At 42.6% G+C, this 18,319-nt stretch overlaps 1 protein-coding gene across 1 annotated transcript in view; it reads left to right on the top strand.

Moving 5' to 3' along the window:
• Positions 1–12,561, top strand: part of TBXAS1 (thromboxane A synthase 1 (platelet)) — a 230,740-nt gene extending 218,179 nt beyond the window's left edge. Inside the window, exons 10-13 of the mRNA XM_009577010.1 lie at positions 5,351–5,439; positions 7,904–8,041; positions 11,470–11,632; positions 12,251–12,561. Coding sequence (XP_009575305.1) covers positions 5,351–5,439; positions 7,904–8,041; positions 11,470–11,632; positions 12,251–12,325 — 465 coding nt within the window. The 3' untranslated portion in view covers positions 12,326–12,561. The remainder of the gene's footprint in view (positions 1–5,350; positions 5,440–7,903; positions 8,042–11,469; positions 11,633–12,250) is intronic.
• The last annotated feature ends 5,758 nt before the right edge of the window (positions 12,562–18,319 follow it).

Here is an 18,319-nt window from a genome sequence, read left to right as displayed (position 1 = left end):
AGAGGCATGAGGGAATGGAGCTGAGGACTTGCTTTAATGTTCATTTCTGAGAGCATGTGAGGAGGCTCAATGCTGCTGGTGAGGCTTTAGTGCTACCAAGGCATGCTGTAAGGATTCAAGGGGAGGGGTGCTAGGCAGTTCAAGAAGCCTCTTGCTGCTGTATCTTAATCTGGAAATCAGGCTTCTTGTCCTATTTTTCGTTCCTGAACCTTGTTCTCAATTCTATAGTCAAGAAGTGAGTATTTGCTAGAAGATACTCTTCTGTAGGCCTCTGTCACTTGAAAAGGCCAACAGACACTTGGTGTTTTTAGGTAGGCTCTTCTCTATCTTAAAGCAGTATATCTTAAAACAACACCTTCTGCCACAACCTGCCTCCTGGGACGAGTGGGACTCAGGAGCTTCAGGATCCTGTTTCCCCAGTGGCAAGGGCTGCTTCTGCCTGATGCCATGCCTCAGGGAGACATCTCACTTGGCAGGTGCAGGCTGGATCGCAGACAGCAGGGAGAGAGATTTTGCAGTAAGTATCGCATGAGGACTGCCTTAAGCATTTTTTTTAGTATTTGGTCCAAGTTCTGAGGATAAAGCCAAGAAATTTTACTTCATCAACTATGTCCCTATTTCGCTGCCTGACATTGTAGGGAGGTTTTAGTTTGGTGCTTTACAGGTATTCCAGCATGTTGCTGTGGAAGTGGTAAAACATGAGGCAAGCTTTCTTTAAGCCAGTTAAAGATAGGCACCTGTTGAACCACCCCACCCCTTTTTTTCATTGATCTGCATCTTGAGTGCTGTCCTGTCTCTAACCTTTCCTTTTTTGATACAGTTGTTAGAAAGGTTGTCGTGGGGCAACCCTAACTTGACACAGTATTCTTGCATTTCTTCCCCTTCTCCCAGGCTAAGCATGGCACACAGGCTCTAGTTCTGTTAGGGGACGAGCAGCTCCTAGAGGTGACCAAAGAGAGGTCACAACCCCAAGCAGATTCTTTGATCTCTTGGCAGCTTTTGATCCATTTGATCAAGAAACATTATTGACCTGTTTGTGAATCCTACCTGTGGCAATGGTCAGAATAGCTCTTTTGGCAATTTGAAAGGGGGGTGGGTGGGAGTCACTGGGGATGATGCTGGCTTGTTGTTGACTCACCACCTCCTATCCTATTGCTATCCAAAGTCTACATTTTGGGGGAGAGCCGGTGTGGGCTGTGTAGCTAAGCATACACAGATAACTCATGGATCTGCATCTGCACTGAAGCAGATCTGCACGTCATCTCTCTGACATGGACTTTGTCACAGTCATACCTGCCCATGAGGCATTCGATTTGGATTGCAATTTCTCAGAAACTGCAGCCGGTTCAGTCTCAGGCCATGACTCAGCAGCGCTAGTTATGAGGAATGTGGTCTCTGCAGCCTTCGCTGCTTCCAAATCAATTTCAGGTGCATGTCACACTCTGTCAGCTACACAAAATTTTCTCTGATTTTTTTCATTTCTGGCTGCTGAGCACCACCAGACCATGACCAATAGGATAAGTGGAAATCTTTTATTCACTGATGTGTACTTGGATTACCATTCCCAAAACAGAGGTGGTAGAAGAGGATCTGTGCCTCACTCGGCAGCTACTTTGGGGAAAAGTTAGTATCTTGTCTTAAACTGTCGCTGAAGATGGGTTCATGCTGGACGTTGTATGGAAGCAAGTGAGGTGCAGGCATATGTTCCCTCCTGCTGACTTGGCTGTGGTGATGCTAACCACAGCCAGCAAAGAGGAGCGAGCAACTGGGAACAGTAACATCTCAAACTGCAGCAGAAAGATTGGCGAGACCTCTCCTGTCAGCACTTGGATTCCCTTGGTGTTCATTGAGGAATTAAAAGTTAACTGAGGGTGGTGGCAAAAAATAGGTTTGCCTGCCTAGAAAATGCTAAAGCCAATACTGAAAAGCAGAGGTGGATCTGAAGGCAGTTATCTCTCTTAGAATTTATATAGGGATTAAAACACGAATCATCCTTGTAGCACATAGGCAATTTTATAATCACTGCTGGTATTTCACCTCAGGGTACTCTGTGGGGTGAAGAATTAATTTCCCATCTTTTTCTAAGGAATAGAGGCCTGGGATTTGCTCTTAGTCATAAAGGAGAGTTTGTGGCCAAACTAGATGCTTTCTGGACCTTAGAAGTGATTGAACGGTCTGGGATGGGTCAGGGTGTACCACCACACCTCCGGAAATCAAACTGGGGAAACATGCATGCAGAGAAATGCCACAAGATATTACATGACCATTTCACTTCCACGTCAACAGGAAAAGATACTACAGGCCTGTGCAAAGCGTAAGACAAACTGCTGTGCAAAGCAGTGGCTGCAAAATTAAAATATAGGACGTTTCATTACATGCAGTGTGGTGCCTCCTTTCTCCCCCCACATCTCTACTTGTTACAGAAAGGAATCTCTTTCTTAATGAAAAAACACCCAATCTTGAATAAGAGACAATGTAGACTTTTTTTTTTGCAGGGGGTTAAAGTGGCATCTTTGCACACCACCACCCCCCACCCCAGCAAACCTGCCAGCATTTGAAAGATATAAATAGGGACATTTAGGAAGAAAAGCATATTTAAGTTCCTTTGAAATGTGCTTGGCTAAAAGAATATTTTGGAGAGAGGGAGTGGAAAAACAAATGGAAAATATTTTCTTTGAAAGGGAAAAAAAAGCAGCAAACGGTCCTTCCTAAATAGAGATACTTGGCTGGTGTGTACTTTACGCAGCCCTGGGTCAGACCTTGCAAACAACTACTAAATTAGGTCCAGCTACTTTGATGCTAAAAGCGTGGAAGTGCCAATAATTAAGTTGCATCAGATGTAGGAAATGACTGATGTGTCTGCCATGCTCACGATAGCAGAGTTCACTGTGCTGCCATTTGACCGACCCCTTTTTCTTTATGTAAGCAAAAGGAATTTTCTTCTAAGGCAAATCAGCTAGTTTTGCACCTTTGTTTTGTTTTCTGAACTGCTAATCCCCTGAAGGTATAGAAGCTATTTGAAAGAGCAAATCAAAGCTCCCATAATTTAGTGTTATATTATTTGTTGATGTATGGTTTGATTTAGTGGCTACTTATTATATCAGGTTACCATATAATTATCTTAATTATTGACTCCAGAAGTAAGTAGAGGGATTATGAGAGAGACAGGAAGGCCCCGTGGAAAGACCATGGCTCAGAGAATCGAACACATCACGGTGTGCTCTTGGCTCCACCACTCATTTACTCTGAGCCTGAACTCCTCCCTCAGCCATGAAATCAGGAGGGATTGCAGGGACGGGACTCAGATGCTGACCCAGAATTCAAAGAGATGCAGGAGAGCAGTATAGAAAGGACAGAGGAAAGTTCTGAAAGAGAGATCTAAAATCAGCAGGGGAAAAAAATGAATACAGACCACAGCATGCATTTGCATCAAAGCATGGAGCACCTATGTGGTCATGGAGAGGGGTAGGTTTGCCACGAAGGCCTGAAATTTGAATCTGATCACAGCTCATTTCCAGCCTCTGCTACTGATTTCCTGAAATCAGGTAGCCCTCGGATCCCTTTCTGCAAAACAAGGATGATAAAAATCATCCTCCTGTCTTTGGTTTTAGCTATTCAAATTACTGGAGCACAGCTCCTCGCACAGCCTTCAGCCATGGTTCTCGTGACATTGCTGCCGTTTGTGGCTTTTAGTCTCCTAGTCCTTTGTCTGATAACCATCGACCAAAGCCAAAGGTTTGAGTTAGTAGCCACTACTGCAATATAAAAGCAACATTGAAAGGCTGTCAGTGCAGTCTATGCTTCCTGTATTGATAATATTTGACAGATACTGACAAAATATTTCATCTATTGACAAGCTGAGTTGCATCTTTTTCCCTAAGAGAGGAGCAGACACACTGGTTCTGCTCAGCCTGTGCAAATTACTTTCTTTGGTTTTGCTTTTTTCTGAGCCAAAAAACGGGGATAATAGAATGTATCTATTTCCTTCCTAGAAAAGATCAGTTAATGTGAAATGGTGCATGGTGGCTTAGTGCTGAATAAGTGGGATACCCTAATCCAGCAAGGTATCCTCGTTCTATTGTACGCCTTTTCTGCATACCATCTGGAGTTGTTCGCTGCTTAGTATTTTCAGTATGTACCATATGTTTTTGCATGAAAATTCAATAAAATATGCATTATACATGAAAAGTGCTGTAGTAAATAAAGGAAGGATGGAATCCAGTCCCCTTTGTGAACGGCAGGGGCCCCAAATCTTCATAAAAGGTTTAGTCTAGTCTGACGTCTGTGCTTTTCTCCAATTTACTCTGTGTCAGTCTTTAGGAGATGCTCTAATTTAAAACAAAACTCTGCTTTTCTGACGAGGTTATTAGATGTACTTTGGCTGCCCTCTGCTGAGAGCACTGAATAAGACAGGGAAATGTCCTTTTTCCAAGGAAGGTAACAGTGGGAGAAATTCTCTGTTCGTCCATGCGCTGAGTCGTGTCACTGCTGCTGGTGGTCGTCCGCGGTTTGGTGTCTCTCACTGTCTGCTGCCTGTCAGAGGGCAAAGTCTTCTGAGCTACAGCCCTGTTTGGGTTTTAGTGCCCACCACTCCTTGTCAAGGGCCGGCTGGTTTTGTAGACTTACGAAAATGTGGGCTCAGGCATTGCCCGCCATGCAAAATTAAGCAGCATTACCCAAGGGGTGGCCACAGGAGGAAGCAGGCTTCTCTCCCCAGGCACTATTGCAATCCTGCCCGGTGGGATTTGAGCTGTACCTCAGCCCCCTCTACTCAGCAGAGCAGTTCCCTGCTATGTTCCGTTCCTCATCGGGGTGCCGGTTTCTTCCAGTGCCGTCTCCCACCACTCCGCAGACTTCACAGCACTAGCACTTGCTTTATTTCTATGACTGGGAAAGGGCAAAGGGTTTGCTCCAACATCAGCAAGAATAACTGAAGGACTTGCTGTTTCTTGGGAACAAAGTGCTCCTGGTATGCCACGCTCCCGTCTTTGGGAAGAAACAACGGTCCTGTGCAGATTTTAGTGCGTGTATAATACAATAGCTCTGTTGTAGCTATTAATGCGGTCTGTAATGCCCTGTTTTTAATACTTCCTAGCAAGTTGATTTATTATTATATCTTCAGCTGGGCTGTGGACCAAAGTGTTTTGATGATGAAAGGAATGTTATACACACATTTAATTACTGCCCACATTTTTGTATAATTTTATCATTTACTGTTTTAGATGAGACATCGAGTTCTTCTACAGAAAAAATGCCCAGTGAAAAATAGATGATTTAAAAGCTAATCTGAGATGAGTTTGGCACTTAAATGTGAGAAAATGTAATTGTTCCTTTCTTCCTGGCTTTTCAGATGGTCCCTGATTACCAAAACGTACAAGAACTCCCTTATCTGGACATGGTGATTGCAGAGACATTGCGCATGTACCCACCTGCATTCAGGTATCATCTTTTTTTTTTCCCCCTTCTGATTCCACAGAGTAGATCCCTAGCTCTATAAAATGGAAATCTGCTCTTGGAAGACCAATGTGCCCTTGGTCTCTGTGCCAACATCAATACTGCTTGTGCATTTGAAAGATATAATGCAGCCTATTGAAGGAAAACTGGCTAATACTGGTATTTCTAAAGCAGTTTTTTACAATGAATTGGCCAAGATTGCTTCCTCACCATTCTTTGCATCCCCCAAGGTTGGAGGATGGAGCCATTTTGCAGCAGGACTGGCCTTAGAAAGCCAGAAGCTGGTGCTTCCATGCACCTCAGACTTCGGGGATACGCAGCAAAGACCTATCCCAGCCTGTTGGCTGGTGGATGAGTTACCCTGCTGGTCATTAAGGCCCTGACCTGTGGAAGGGTTGCACATTCAGAAAGCTGTATTTTACATGTGTGTTTAACTAGGACCCATACTGTTTTGCACTTAGTACTGTGATATACTAATACAGCTAAGCTAATGGCTACATCCATTCAATTTTGAAAGTTTTGCCCCAATTCACACAAGATTAATTTTACTGAGTTATATTGATGAACTGAAAACAAGGGGGAAGAAAATTAGAAAGCTATCTGATTGTCAAATGTCCAAGTTGTCATCACAAGCATAAATGCAAATGTTAAGAATGGAACTTTTCAAAGGGGTCGGCCTGTTGCACTGCTTCTTGTGAAGCCAGGGGAAAATTTCAGATGACTGGAAAGGAGCCAAAGCTGAGCTTGTTGTGAGAACCTTTGAAAAATTTACCCCACGATTGCAAGCACCTTAAAATAAAAAAGCTTAAAATCATGTTTTCTTTTATATGTTCACAAAGATCGGAAGTCAAGATTTTTCAATGGACATGTGCAGGATTGTTCAGAGTAAATGTCAAAGATACTTTCTCCTGGATGAAATGGCTGGGCTTTCCTATGTTATACATAGTATACAAGTGGAAATTGTTTTGCCAGTTAAAGCGCCAGGGATCTTTGAGTTTCAGCTGAAACACTGGAAAACAACCAATGTTTGTCAGATGGGAAACAGAATTGAGAATGGAGCAAAGTTGTTCCGAAATTTCGATTGGCGTTGTCAGTGGTGTTTATTGATCCGGCTTTTACTCTGATGGATGTGGAATGGATAGGACAGCCCAGTACCTCGGAAAGGTGCTAGTTGCCTATGACAAGGATAATGCTGAGTTAAGGGAAAATTCAGTAGCAGCCAAGCTTGTTATAACATGAGGGGTTTTTTAAAAAAATTAATTTATTAACCAGAGAACTTTCTTCCATAGAACTCATGTTTCCACATGTCACCAAATTCATGTAAGGATGAGAAGGACATCTTGTCAATGTGTTTTTTAGCATGCCAATGTTTTGTTCCAGGTTTGGAGCCTCGGTTATTTATTTGTCTGTGAGAAAGGAAAGAGATGGGTGACAGCGAGGAAAGAATGTGTTCCTGTAATGATACCAGACTGACAGCCCTGAAACTGAAATCTTTGTTCAACTTTTTAGGCACAGCGCGGGGAGCAGCAATGGGAGCCCTTGCACGTTGTCTCACCCTTGTGCTCCCAGCTGGTGCTGGGGAATAGCTCCTAGGCTGAGACAGCAGGGCACCCGCCTGGGTCCGGGCTGGTTTGGGGTTTGTAGTGACCACCCAAGCACTAAAAGATCTAGATCAGGATCTGCCACCACAGATGCACACCCACGCACCGGTTTTTTACAAGATTTACAGACCCAAGCTCAGCTTTGGCAGGTAGCTTTTCTCAGTCTTACTGTCACGATGAGGTTCCTAAGGACAGTCCAATTCTGTCATCTGTCACCACAGGGTGGGAGGAAACTGGAGAGTTTTGTTGCTAACGTCATGCCTATCTTTGATGAGTATACGTGAGCTGCAGTTTTCCAAAGTTTGTGAATTGGTTGTATTTTTGTAGCAGCAGCAGCAGAACACTTAGAGCTAACTTTAAAACTATCCCTTGCTAAGTTTCAGGTGCTGTCCCAACGTGAGGGAGCTTCTCAAATAAATAAACTCAAAACCTATATTTAATTTAATTTTTTCTGAAGGCAAACCAGCATACTCTTTCTGCCTGTTATTAGAGATGACTGACACATTTCATCTGCAGTTTTCATAAAAAATGAGTCTAAAACCAACATTAGCAGCAAAATTGCAGTTTAACAGTTAATGTTTTGCAAAACCATAAGCAACCAGACATCCTTTACTGTGAAAAGGGCAAAAGTTAGCCAGCTGGGTTGGAGCTGTGTGCTTCTAGGTGGAGATGATTGTAACTTGAGAAAACACTAGCATCAGCAACGGTTGCTGTATTTATCTTCTGGGAAAGTGTTACTCCCGAAATTGCGGGGTCAGTCCAGCTGAAGAGATTGACTTTTATGGTTCCCTCCTGCTGTATTTTTACCTTTATTAATCATCTGGGGTACATGACACTTACTGTTGCAGGTTCACTCGGGAAGCAGCTAAAGACTGTGTAGTGCTGGGGCAGCGTATTCCAGCTGGGGCTGTCATTGAAACCGCAGTTGGACATCTCCACCACAACCCTGAGTTCTGGCCAGAGCCTGAGAAGTTCATTCCTGAGAGGTATGTAGAGTAGTGCTTTCCATTCTTAGGTTGGAGTCCTTATTTGGGCCTGTTTAGACCGAAGGCCTGCCTTAAATGCTGTTTCACGCGTTAGGGTGGGCACAGGACTCCAGCCTGTCCAGTGGAGACACCAGATCCTGCTGCTCCTTAACAGCCACAGTCACCCACTATTCACCCAAAGCAGTATTTCCACCAAGAGGAGCACAGTTTAATTTAGATCATAACATATGTTAGTTCTACCAAATTAGGCAAGCGGTGATAGTGGCGCATCCCACAGAAGGTGCAAGGTCTGGTCAAGGTTGAAATGTGGCGCAGGTTTTCAGACCTGTTTCCAGATCAGATGCTGCAAATAATGTCACCTCTGGATGGAGAAATTCTGAAATGAGATAGCGTATTCAATGGTGTGGAGCTACCCAGGAAACTCATCCAGCTCCTGGCTGGTTTAGAGCAGCCCTTTCACCTGAGATGTTGTAACGATGTGGGTACAATGTGAGTGGGGAACCTATCCCATCTCCCACTGGGAATTTGCTCTCTGTCCGTAAGTTAGGATCCTGGGTTCTTAGCTCTGCTTGGCAAGACATATTTTCACATGGAGCATTTATTCTCTTCAGCTGGAGGGGGGCGCTGTCAAGTTGTGTTTCTGTACCCTGCCCTATCTTACAGATGCTGAGCTGACCTTTCAGGGAGAATTTCAGCTGATGCAGTGCTGTGTGGAAGCACAATTTTGTTTTGTGGGCAGCAATATTTTAAGCTGTTCTGTGGGCAGCTGCATTTTAAGCTACCACTACGTTGAAAAGTCTACTAAGAAAAAAAGTGCATAAACAACTGGGTGTGATAAAGGCAGCTCAGAACCAACACATGTATGGTGTAGGTGGGTTTGCCCAATGCTCCTTCTGGAGCAAATCTTGGCATATTCTCTGTCAGGCACCTTAGGCCATGAAGAAGAGCAGTGCCAGGGACAGAGAGGCCCAGAGCTTTTGCTGGGGAGGAATCTTAGCAATAACTTGAAGTCTGGGGGGGGCGGTTTAGCAGTGCTTATCTAGAAATGCTGTCTTAATTGTTTATTCACCACTTTAACAGTAGCATGAAAGTGCATTACAGGGTAAAATGGATAGTGGGGGCTGCGGTCCCCTTGACTCATACGGTGCTGTTTGTAATGTATCTGAGATGAATCCCCTTTTGAAATTTCCCTGGGGAATGAAGCATAATTACTAACATTCTCCCCAGCTTGTATCAGTTGGTAATGCTAGTTAGAATTATAAAATAAGAGCTTAACAAAAAATAAATTAATTCAGCTACAGCCTTTTGTCCCCTAATATTTTGTTTTGAAATCTGCCTCAGGAATAATACAAGGGAGACTTTAAATTTACCAGAATGATATAGGGGGTGAGCAAGGCAAGAATTGCATTAACCTGTTTGCATGGGATATGCAACAGTGCTCAGTACATGAGTTAATGGTCCTTCAATCACAAATTATGGGCTTCTATAGTACTTTCTGCAGTAGCATCCCAATTTTATTCAGGATATCTAAACATGGGGATGGTGTTAGCGGAAATACATAGGGGTTTTTTTTTCCAAACCTCAAAATAGCCTGTATTACCTCTCATCACTTTCTATCCTGCATGAGTTCTTTGGACCTTAGCAGTCTAAAGTTCTTGGAAACTGTATCCGAACAGATGAGAGATTTTCAGGGATGACCCTATACATGAAGGACAGAACCTTTATCCACATATAGAACTGGAAAAGTAGTTCTGTACTACTAGAACAGCTCCAAATACCTTATGACATGGGAGGACTATGTAGATTTCCCAGGTAATGCCACCAGTGTACAGGTTTGCTGAGTTTAAGGAACAACTCTGATCAGTGACTCAGCACAGGCCAGGATGAGCCTCACCTTGTTGATTATGCATTGACCGTCGTGGTTTAACCTGGTAGGCAGCCAAATACCACGCAGCCGCTCGCTCACTCCCCCTCTCCAGTGGGACGGGGAGAGAATCGGAAGGGTAAGAGTGAGAAAAACTCGTGAGTTGAGATGAAGACAGTTTAATAGAACAGAAAAGGGAGAATAATAATGATAATGATAAAATATACAAAATAAGTGATGCACAATGCAATTGCTCACCACCCGCGCTGACCGATAACCAGGTAGCGATCGGTACTTCCTGGATCACGCCTACCATTCATATACTGAGCATGACGTCACACGGTATGGAATACCCCATTAGCCAGCTGGGCTGTCTGTCTTGATTATGTTCCCTCCCATCTTGTGTACCTAGCTGAGTCAGTAGGCATGGGAGCTGTCCTTGGACTAGGAGGGTACTTAGCAACAACTGAAAACATCAGTGTGTTATCAACATTCTCCTCATACTAAATCCAAAACACAGCACTAGGAAGAAATTTAACCCTATCCCAGACGAAACCAGAACACCCTAATAACTTGTACTGACTCGTACTCTGTGCTCTCATCTGTACATACTCTGTTCAGTATACATCCATCTTTGCAGATGTTGGCAAAGAGATTTTACCTTTTTTTCCTCTGGACTGCTGTTCAAATGGGAATTTTGTTTCCTTCCTTGTGAAAAAGAAAAGAAAAGAAAAGAAAAGAAAAGAAAAGAGAAAAGAAAAGAAAAGAAAAGAAAAGAAAAGAAAAGAAAAGAAAAGAAAAGAAAAGAAAAGAAAAGAAAAGAAAAGAAAAGAAAAGAAAAAGGCTCATTTCTAATGGGTTGATCAAGTGTGTTAAAGCTAGCTAGTTGATGCAGATCTGCATACAGACTGCCACATTAATCAGTCTTTCCAATCAGACTGAGGTACTTCAGCTCCAAGAACAGAACTGCCTGCAATTTCAATGTTTCCCAACTGGGAACCTGGTCTCTTTGGGCCAAGAGCAGAAAGAAGGGCTGTACTGAATTGTAATAACTGTCTGCCATGGCCTGTCCAGTCCCATGAGATTTCACCTCCCCTTGCAAGCTTCAAAGAGAAATTCCTGTTGATCTGCATCTGCGGTGCACAGCAGGGAAGCACTGTTGCTAATTCTAGTTAGTTCACATTGCAGCCCATTAATTTCCTCTTAGCTGTAATCTCTCCCTCATTCACGCAAAGGTCTACACAGCTAGCATGTCTACACCTGAAGTTACCATTCTTCTGAGCATGGTCATCAGATGAAGGCAATTCATTAAAGATAGATTGGAAGTAATACTAATGTCTGTCTGTCCTTTCCTGGAATCACCAGCTGACAAAGGCTGATGGCCGTAAGTCAACTATCTGTTTACTTAAGGGTGTCAGCCCCATCAAGACATAATCTGTCAATAGTCCCCTTGACCTGTCCATTAAGACCAATTTAATAAGCACCTTTTGAGATGTAAATGAAAAACATGGAATCAGGAGCAAAAAGCATTTCTTGAACTGGTTTCCATCTCTGCACCTTCTAGGTTTACAGAGGAGGCCAAGAAGGAACGACATCCCTTTGCATACCTACCCTTTGGGGCAGGACCCCGTGGCTGCATTGGCATGAAAATGGGTTTGCTGGAGACAAAAATGACTCTGCTGAGGATTTTGCAGAAGTTTCAATTCAAGATCTGCCCAGAAACTGAGGTTTGTACATGCAGAAGCTTGAAGGTCACACTTGCCAACTTCAGTGCGTTGACAGTGTGTCCTAGACAGGATGGCTTACTTGCCTTTGTGACTTTCTCTTCATCTGAGAAAATTGCTAGAGCCACTTCCATAATAAGGAGCAATAAGAGGCCTGAACTGCATGTTTTAATCAAAATGTGTTTTAACCTTTATGATTTTTCGAACAAAACAAACAGTTACACACTCCTCCCTTAGTGGAGAGCAGTGTAGCAACACCGCAGTCAAAATATCTTGATTTACACAGGGTGAGAATGGGTGTACATCTCAGCATTTTAGTACATGCCTATTGCTATATATATTGCGTCTGGCACTTACTCAGCAGCTCTAGAGTTTACAGAGTTAATTTCTTTCTGTTCAGATCTACAATATACCTGGGCAACCACTGCCTCAGCCTCTGGCTGTAAATTCTATTTAATATTATACTACCACAGCTGACTGTAAAACAAGTACTTTACAGCTTCCACAGTAATCCTGGTATGAATTGGTCCCCCAGCAAAATGTCTGTCTGTATGTTGGGGTGTTTTTACACACATAAACAAATACATACAACTGTACATAAGATGCTCTTTTTTCTTTCAGATTCCTTTGCAGCTGAAATCAAACGCCACACTCGGGCCAAAAAATGGAGTCTACATTATGCTAGAATCTCGCTAAAAGAAAATGTACATCCTGAAACCCCCTGGGATGGGAGCCCTTGTTCAGTGACTCACTGGGTATAATTATTTTTCAGAATCCCAAAGACAGGTAGGAGCCTAAGTCCCACTGATGGTCAGTAGGTGCTGCCTCACTGCCCTCCTGAGGGAGATCCTCCAATCACTTCTTGAAATGACATGTGGGTTCCACAGTCATTTGGTGGTTTTCAAATTGCTGTGAATAGTATCTGTAAAGAAGCATCCCACTTTCACTTGCTTTTCTACGTTACACTTCCTTTCATTCATCTTTGAGAATGCTTTTTTCATGCTCAAGTTCAATGAATGGAGCAGGTGTTAAGCGTACACTAAATTTACACTGGATTTTAATTACATCTCATTATCTCACACATCCTTCTCATGCACTTCTAAGTCCCTACTCTAGAAAAAGCCCAAGAGGCACCACAGATATAGCAGAAGATGTGGGATCCAGTACATTGGATTTTATCCTGAACTCTGCTAAAAATCAAAGCGGAGTCTCCTGCACAATGCTTAATCTCTCCCTGTGTCTGTAAAGTGGAAGGAGTTGCACCTTCTTCATGCTTTTGAAGTGATTTGAAATACACTTAGATTAACAATTTGCACTTGGCACATTGCATTGACATGATTGAAGAAGAATGAAAAGTTCCTCTGTTTACCAGCTAAGTTCCAGTAGCTAAGACCAAAGAAATGAGGTGGCAGCTGTTTTGCTGGTTACTGAACTGCTGTTGGAAAGGTGGAAAAAAGAAGATAAGATACAAATTTAATGAAAGCAGGAAGACTGGAAGAAATTTAAGGGTGTTCAGAAGGTGTCGGTACAACATCTGCTTCACTGCTTTGAGGCCTTTACTTTCCAACATTGCAGTTGGCACCATCCTTGTCTAGCTCATTGACTCAAGGAAATTAAGAGTGCTGTATGCACTAAAGCCAATGGCAAGGGAGTGGGATCATCAGTCCCAGCAGCTGTCTTGATTCCTTATGTGACCCCGGAGCAGGTCCCAAGTGCCTCACTCCACTCAGGAGGGAACTTGTCGGATTGCCAGCTGCAGCAGCACCATGGATCCATTCAAGCTGTATGGCTGTGCACGTGCATCTTCACAGCCAAAGCAGCACTACGCTTTCATGCTTCGCATTCCCTCCATGCTCTTTCCTACTCCTCTACAAAGCCCTTCAATCACCACACAGCTAGTGGAACATCACACAGCAGTGATCGATTGACCTGAAAAAAAAACATTTCCTTCAGTGGGCACCACAAGCTGGTTGGCTATACAACAAAACCATGAGAGGAGATGGTCTCCGTCTCAGGGTCCTTTGTGTTTTTTTTCTTTAAGTTTTTATAAATAGCAAAAATTCTTACGGCACCATAAGAATAAGGAAGCACCTTTCGGTTCTTTGCAAGTGTTGACTTTCTGCTTGTTGACGTACTCTGCTCGAGGTTTCCTTAGGTTCAGCATCTCTCTTGGTGGTATGCACAGAGAAGTGTCATGGCAGCAGTAGGAAGAGACTGACTGCTCAGCTTCACTGCAAGGATTGCTGGAAGGAGCCATCTGCTCACTGATCCCTAGCTGTAGTTTCTCTCCAGCAAGCACCTTTTGCTGCCTTCTTCCCACATGCTGCCTTAACGCTGATCAAATTCCTGTTTCTTGCTCCTGGAAGATTTTGTCTTTCTCTTTCATAGGATTTTCTTTTTTTTTTAAACCAGAACTGTACAGGTAGTAGTGGCAGTACTGACCTGGCAGTCTTGGAATTGTTCCTATTTCCGTGGAGTATCTCTGGCATGCTCATAAAGTGCCCTGTTACAGACACACTGATTATATGAATTACTGATGGAGTGATCGTTATTTATTTGAAAAGTAATATACTGTATATACCTTAATTTCTACATATTATCCATCATTTTTCCCTTATGAAAGTAGTGTGCTGGCAGCTGATTTACTGTACAGCTTATACATACAACTGGCAAAAAGTTGGATGGACCTTGCCTAAAAATGTCCCACCTACCTGAATGAGCAGGAAGCTCATTCCAGTCTGAAGTCAGCTGTCAAAGGCTTGTTTGTCCCTTCAAAATTTTTTTACTGTTCTTCTTCCTTACATGACTTAGCAGGTCATTGTGTGCTTCATTTTTGAACAAATACTCAAGCCTAAATCAAATTTATGTCTTTCTTCAATGCATTTTTGTATCGACTGTTCTATAGCTTATCTGAATGCTGTTTATATCCTCAATATTTGTCTGAGAGAGTGCCACTAACGTGTAGGGTAGTTGAACAACTGCTTAAACAGAGCGCTATCATCTTGAATACCATGTTGACTCCACTGGCAAAAAACAGTACTGCAGTGGCTGCAACTGTGCATCACGTTTTACAGGCTTGGAAACTGCACCAGGAGTCTTTCCCAGCCACTTCTAAGTTGAACACGGACAGTATCTGTGCAAGTAAACTCATTGAGTCTGAGCTAACATTTTTTCAACTGCCCTGCAAAGTTTTCTGATTAGGAAGTATTATCTATATTTTCACCTGTCAGTTTGTAGTAGTATGGAATAGAGGAATTATTTTTGCAGCTGTGGGTCAAGCCAGTTTTCTGGAAGTGCATCATCCCTTGTTCTACATGCAGGTCTAGTGAGACAGCTCGAGAAGTAAGACAGAGAAAAGGCTGCCAACTTTCCCGTACTATAGGAAGAGCCCCAAGCCATTTCTTCCTTTGAAACAACAGCTGCTGATACAGTCACCAGACACTGCAGTCTTCCATTTTACCAGCATACTTAATGACGCTGGCCCTCTCCCTGGCTGTGTGGGCTCAGCAACATACCTAAAGAAAGAGCCGCGTTGAGGGACGGGCGCTGCTCTAGCCCCTGGAAGCACAAGTTTGCAAAAAAGGAGACACAAGGCTGACAGCAGCTCCACAAACCAGAAACCGGTAATATCCTGTTAATCACAGTGTGTTTGTGCACCCATATAACACGGTCCCAAGCCGATCCTGAGCAGAGTTGGCTTTAGTATTCATTAAAGAAAAAACTACCAAAAAAGGAGTTGTGTTTATAGTTGCAACATCAAAACATAACTTTATATCCTTAAGTTATGGTGACTTAGCATTTGTGGCACAGCATGCTTCAATCAACAGCAGTTGATTCTAGGGAGGAACAAGGAAGCTGATTTAAAATAATTTCTCTCCTCAGCAACAGTGTTGTCTTGCATTGCTGAGCTGTGGGTTTGTTTAAAATCGGGCATGTCTGTTTTACAAAAGGGTCTTAGTCATTCTCTGACAGCTGATACAAAGCAAAGGCTGCTCGGTAAAGGAAAGCTTCTATTAAAAACATCTTCTGGGACTTTGCAATGATTACGGAAAGCTGTCAGTGTAAAGTGGTATTTTTAATGAGAGTGCTGAGATAGAAAACCTTTACAGTTCTGTACTTTATAAATAGTATTCCTGGAAAAACAGAGCTGGGTGTTAAAAATCATTATGCTTGATTGATTGTAAATTTGTACTATCTATTCTTACCTGTCATTAAACTGCAGATTTCCTCTCCGTGTGTGGTACTTTCTGAAATGACCACCTTCTCATTTCCCTTTGTTGAATGACGTTTCCATCTTGGATACAGCTTCACCTAATATGAGACTCTTCTGTGCATTTACAGTAGTAAATATGCTAAAAGAATTTAAATCTGATTTACGAACTGTTTATTTCATTGCTTGGTTTGCACTGGCACCACTCTCTTTCTTCTGACTGTGAAAAGTCTGACGAGTCTCTAAGATGTTTGCTTCCTGCACTGCTGGGTGCTATGGCTACTTTCAAGGAGGGAGCAGGATTCCCTCAATTACTAGGATTTTTGCAAGTAGAGATGAAGCCGTGACCAGGCCTGAACAAGAAGTGCAAGGGAGCTATTCAGGCCCATGAAGCCTATCCACCCAAGTTCCTCTTACCCACCACCCCAACTTTGCCAGGCTGCAGGTATCCGAACTGGGTAGCGTACTGCCACTCTGTCGTGGTTTAACCCCAGCCAGCAACTAAACACCCCGCAGCCGCTCGCTCACTTCCCCCGCTCCAGTGGGATGGGGGAGAGAATCAGGAGGGCAAAAGTGAGAAAAAACTCGTGAGTTGAGATAAAAACAGTTTAATAATTGAAATAAAAACAAAGTAAAACAGTAGTAGTAATAATAACAACACAACAATAGAATATACAAAGCAAGTGACACACGATGCAACTGCTCACCACCTGTCAACTGATGCCCAGCCAGTCCCCAAGCCCCAGTCGCTGCTTCCCGGACCACGCCTCCTAGTTTATATACTGAACATGATGTCACGTGGTATGGAATACCCCATTGGCCAGCTGGGTCAGCTGTCCTGGCTACGCTCCCCCCCAGCCCCTTCCATACCCAGCAGAGCATGGGAAGCTGAGAAGTCCTTGACCTGTGCAAGCACTACTTAGCAACAACTAAAACATCAGTGTGTTATCAACATTCTTCTCATACCAAATCCACAACGCAGCACCACACCAGCTACCAGAAAGAAAATTAACTCTATCCCAACCGAAACCAGGACAGCTCCATGCCACACTACTGGCATAGCAAAGTTGTTCAGCTTCTGCTGGCTTGCCATCTGTCTTGCCAGGATGGACCTGTTCAAAAAAGGAAAAGCAAAAAAGGAAAAGCAAAGGAAACAACCTTCACAGCTTATCTTTCCCTCACGTGGTGCAGGAGTGAGAGATTATTACACTGTTCCTGCTCAGTTTCTTGTCTTAAGTAGCCAAGAGAGATCCTCCTCACTCAGAAAAGAGGTTCAATATAAATTTTTGTCTAAAGTTTAGATTTAATACAAGCAACTCTTTAATCTGTTCATTTCCAAATGCAATCCAAAGAGCTGTAGAGGGACTCCGCTACTTAACAGCAGCATCTTTGAGAAAGTTTCCAAGAACTCAGAAACGTAGTGAAACATGGTGCTTTTAGCATTGAGAGAGAGAAAACCATTACAAGGAATTTAGTGGTTTGAATATCTGTTTATTTACTACACATGTTACCACTGCAGTTTCAAAAGTGGAAAACATGGTAACTTTTTTTTTTGTGTGTTAATGGAGAAATAACAGATGACAAAGTAACACAACCAGCCATTTTATTCCAGTTATTTTACATACACGCACACACACATCCCCTCCAAGAATTAAAGGCTTTAAAAATATTACTGGCCATCAAAAATGTTATTAAAAAATATCTCAACTTTTTGCATGAAAAAATGTTTGTTTCAATTTTCTGGCAAAAGATTAACATGACTTTAGCTATTCCAGTTCTTCGCTGAAATGCTGGTTACGTTCAGAGAAAGAAAGGCATACTACCAGTATTCTCATTTGCCATGAACGTGTAGATGAACATGGTTTTTGTTTTGGCAGAAAAATTTTATTCTGCACAGGTATGAAAGCTTTCATACATAATGTTATCCTCCTCAATGAATGTAGTATTTGCTGACAAGCTCATTTGCTGACATCATGTATGTTCTATTACAAATCTTTCAAAAGAAAGAATACAATCAACTTGCTTTTCCACATCCTGTGTTTTACTGGGTTTAAACACAAATAAGGGTATTTTCCTTTAGATATCATGCTGCTAGGTTTACAGTTCGTATAAAAAGGAGTTCTGCACAGCTTTACTCCAGCTAATCAAGGCTAAGGTCCCGGTTCACAGTGCTGAAGTAATAAAGAGTTACCCAGTGTACACCTGTCAAACATCCAGATGAATTAAAAAGAAGTGCATCTAGAATACAGGTAGAGATGAGCTTTTTTTGATCCTATACAAAGTATAACTTAAGGCTTTTGCAGTACACTACAGCTAACAAGTACTCATTTAGGAGCATTAAAGCTGTGATAAAGTATCTGTCCATGCATCAGCAACTTTAATCTTAAGAAATACTTGACAGTTCAAGTTTTTTGATTATCTACATACATGTATGCTGACTGCTCAACACTAATAACATCTTTGGCTGGTGTCATGGTTTA

Source organism: Fulmarus glacialis, unplaced genomic scaffold, assembly GCF_000690835.1.
Source record: "Fulmarus glacialis isolate BGI_N327 unplaced genomic scaffold, ASM69083v1 scaffold7834, whole genome shotgun sequence".
NCBI classification, from domain to species: domain Eukaryota; kingdom Metazoa; phylum Chordata; class Aves; order Procellariiformes; family Procellariidae; genus Fulmarus; species Fulmarus glacialis.
The sequence above is the reverse complement of the archived record's forward strand: the minus strand, read 5'-3'. Positions and strand labels throughout refer to the sequence as shown.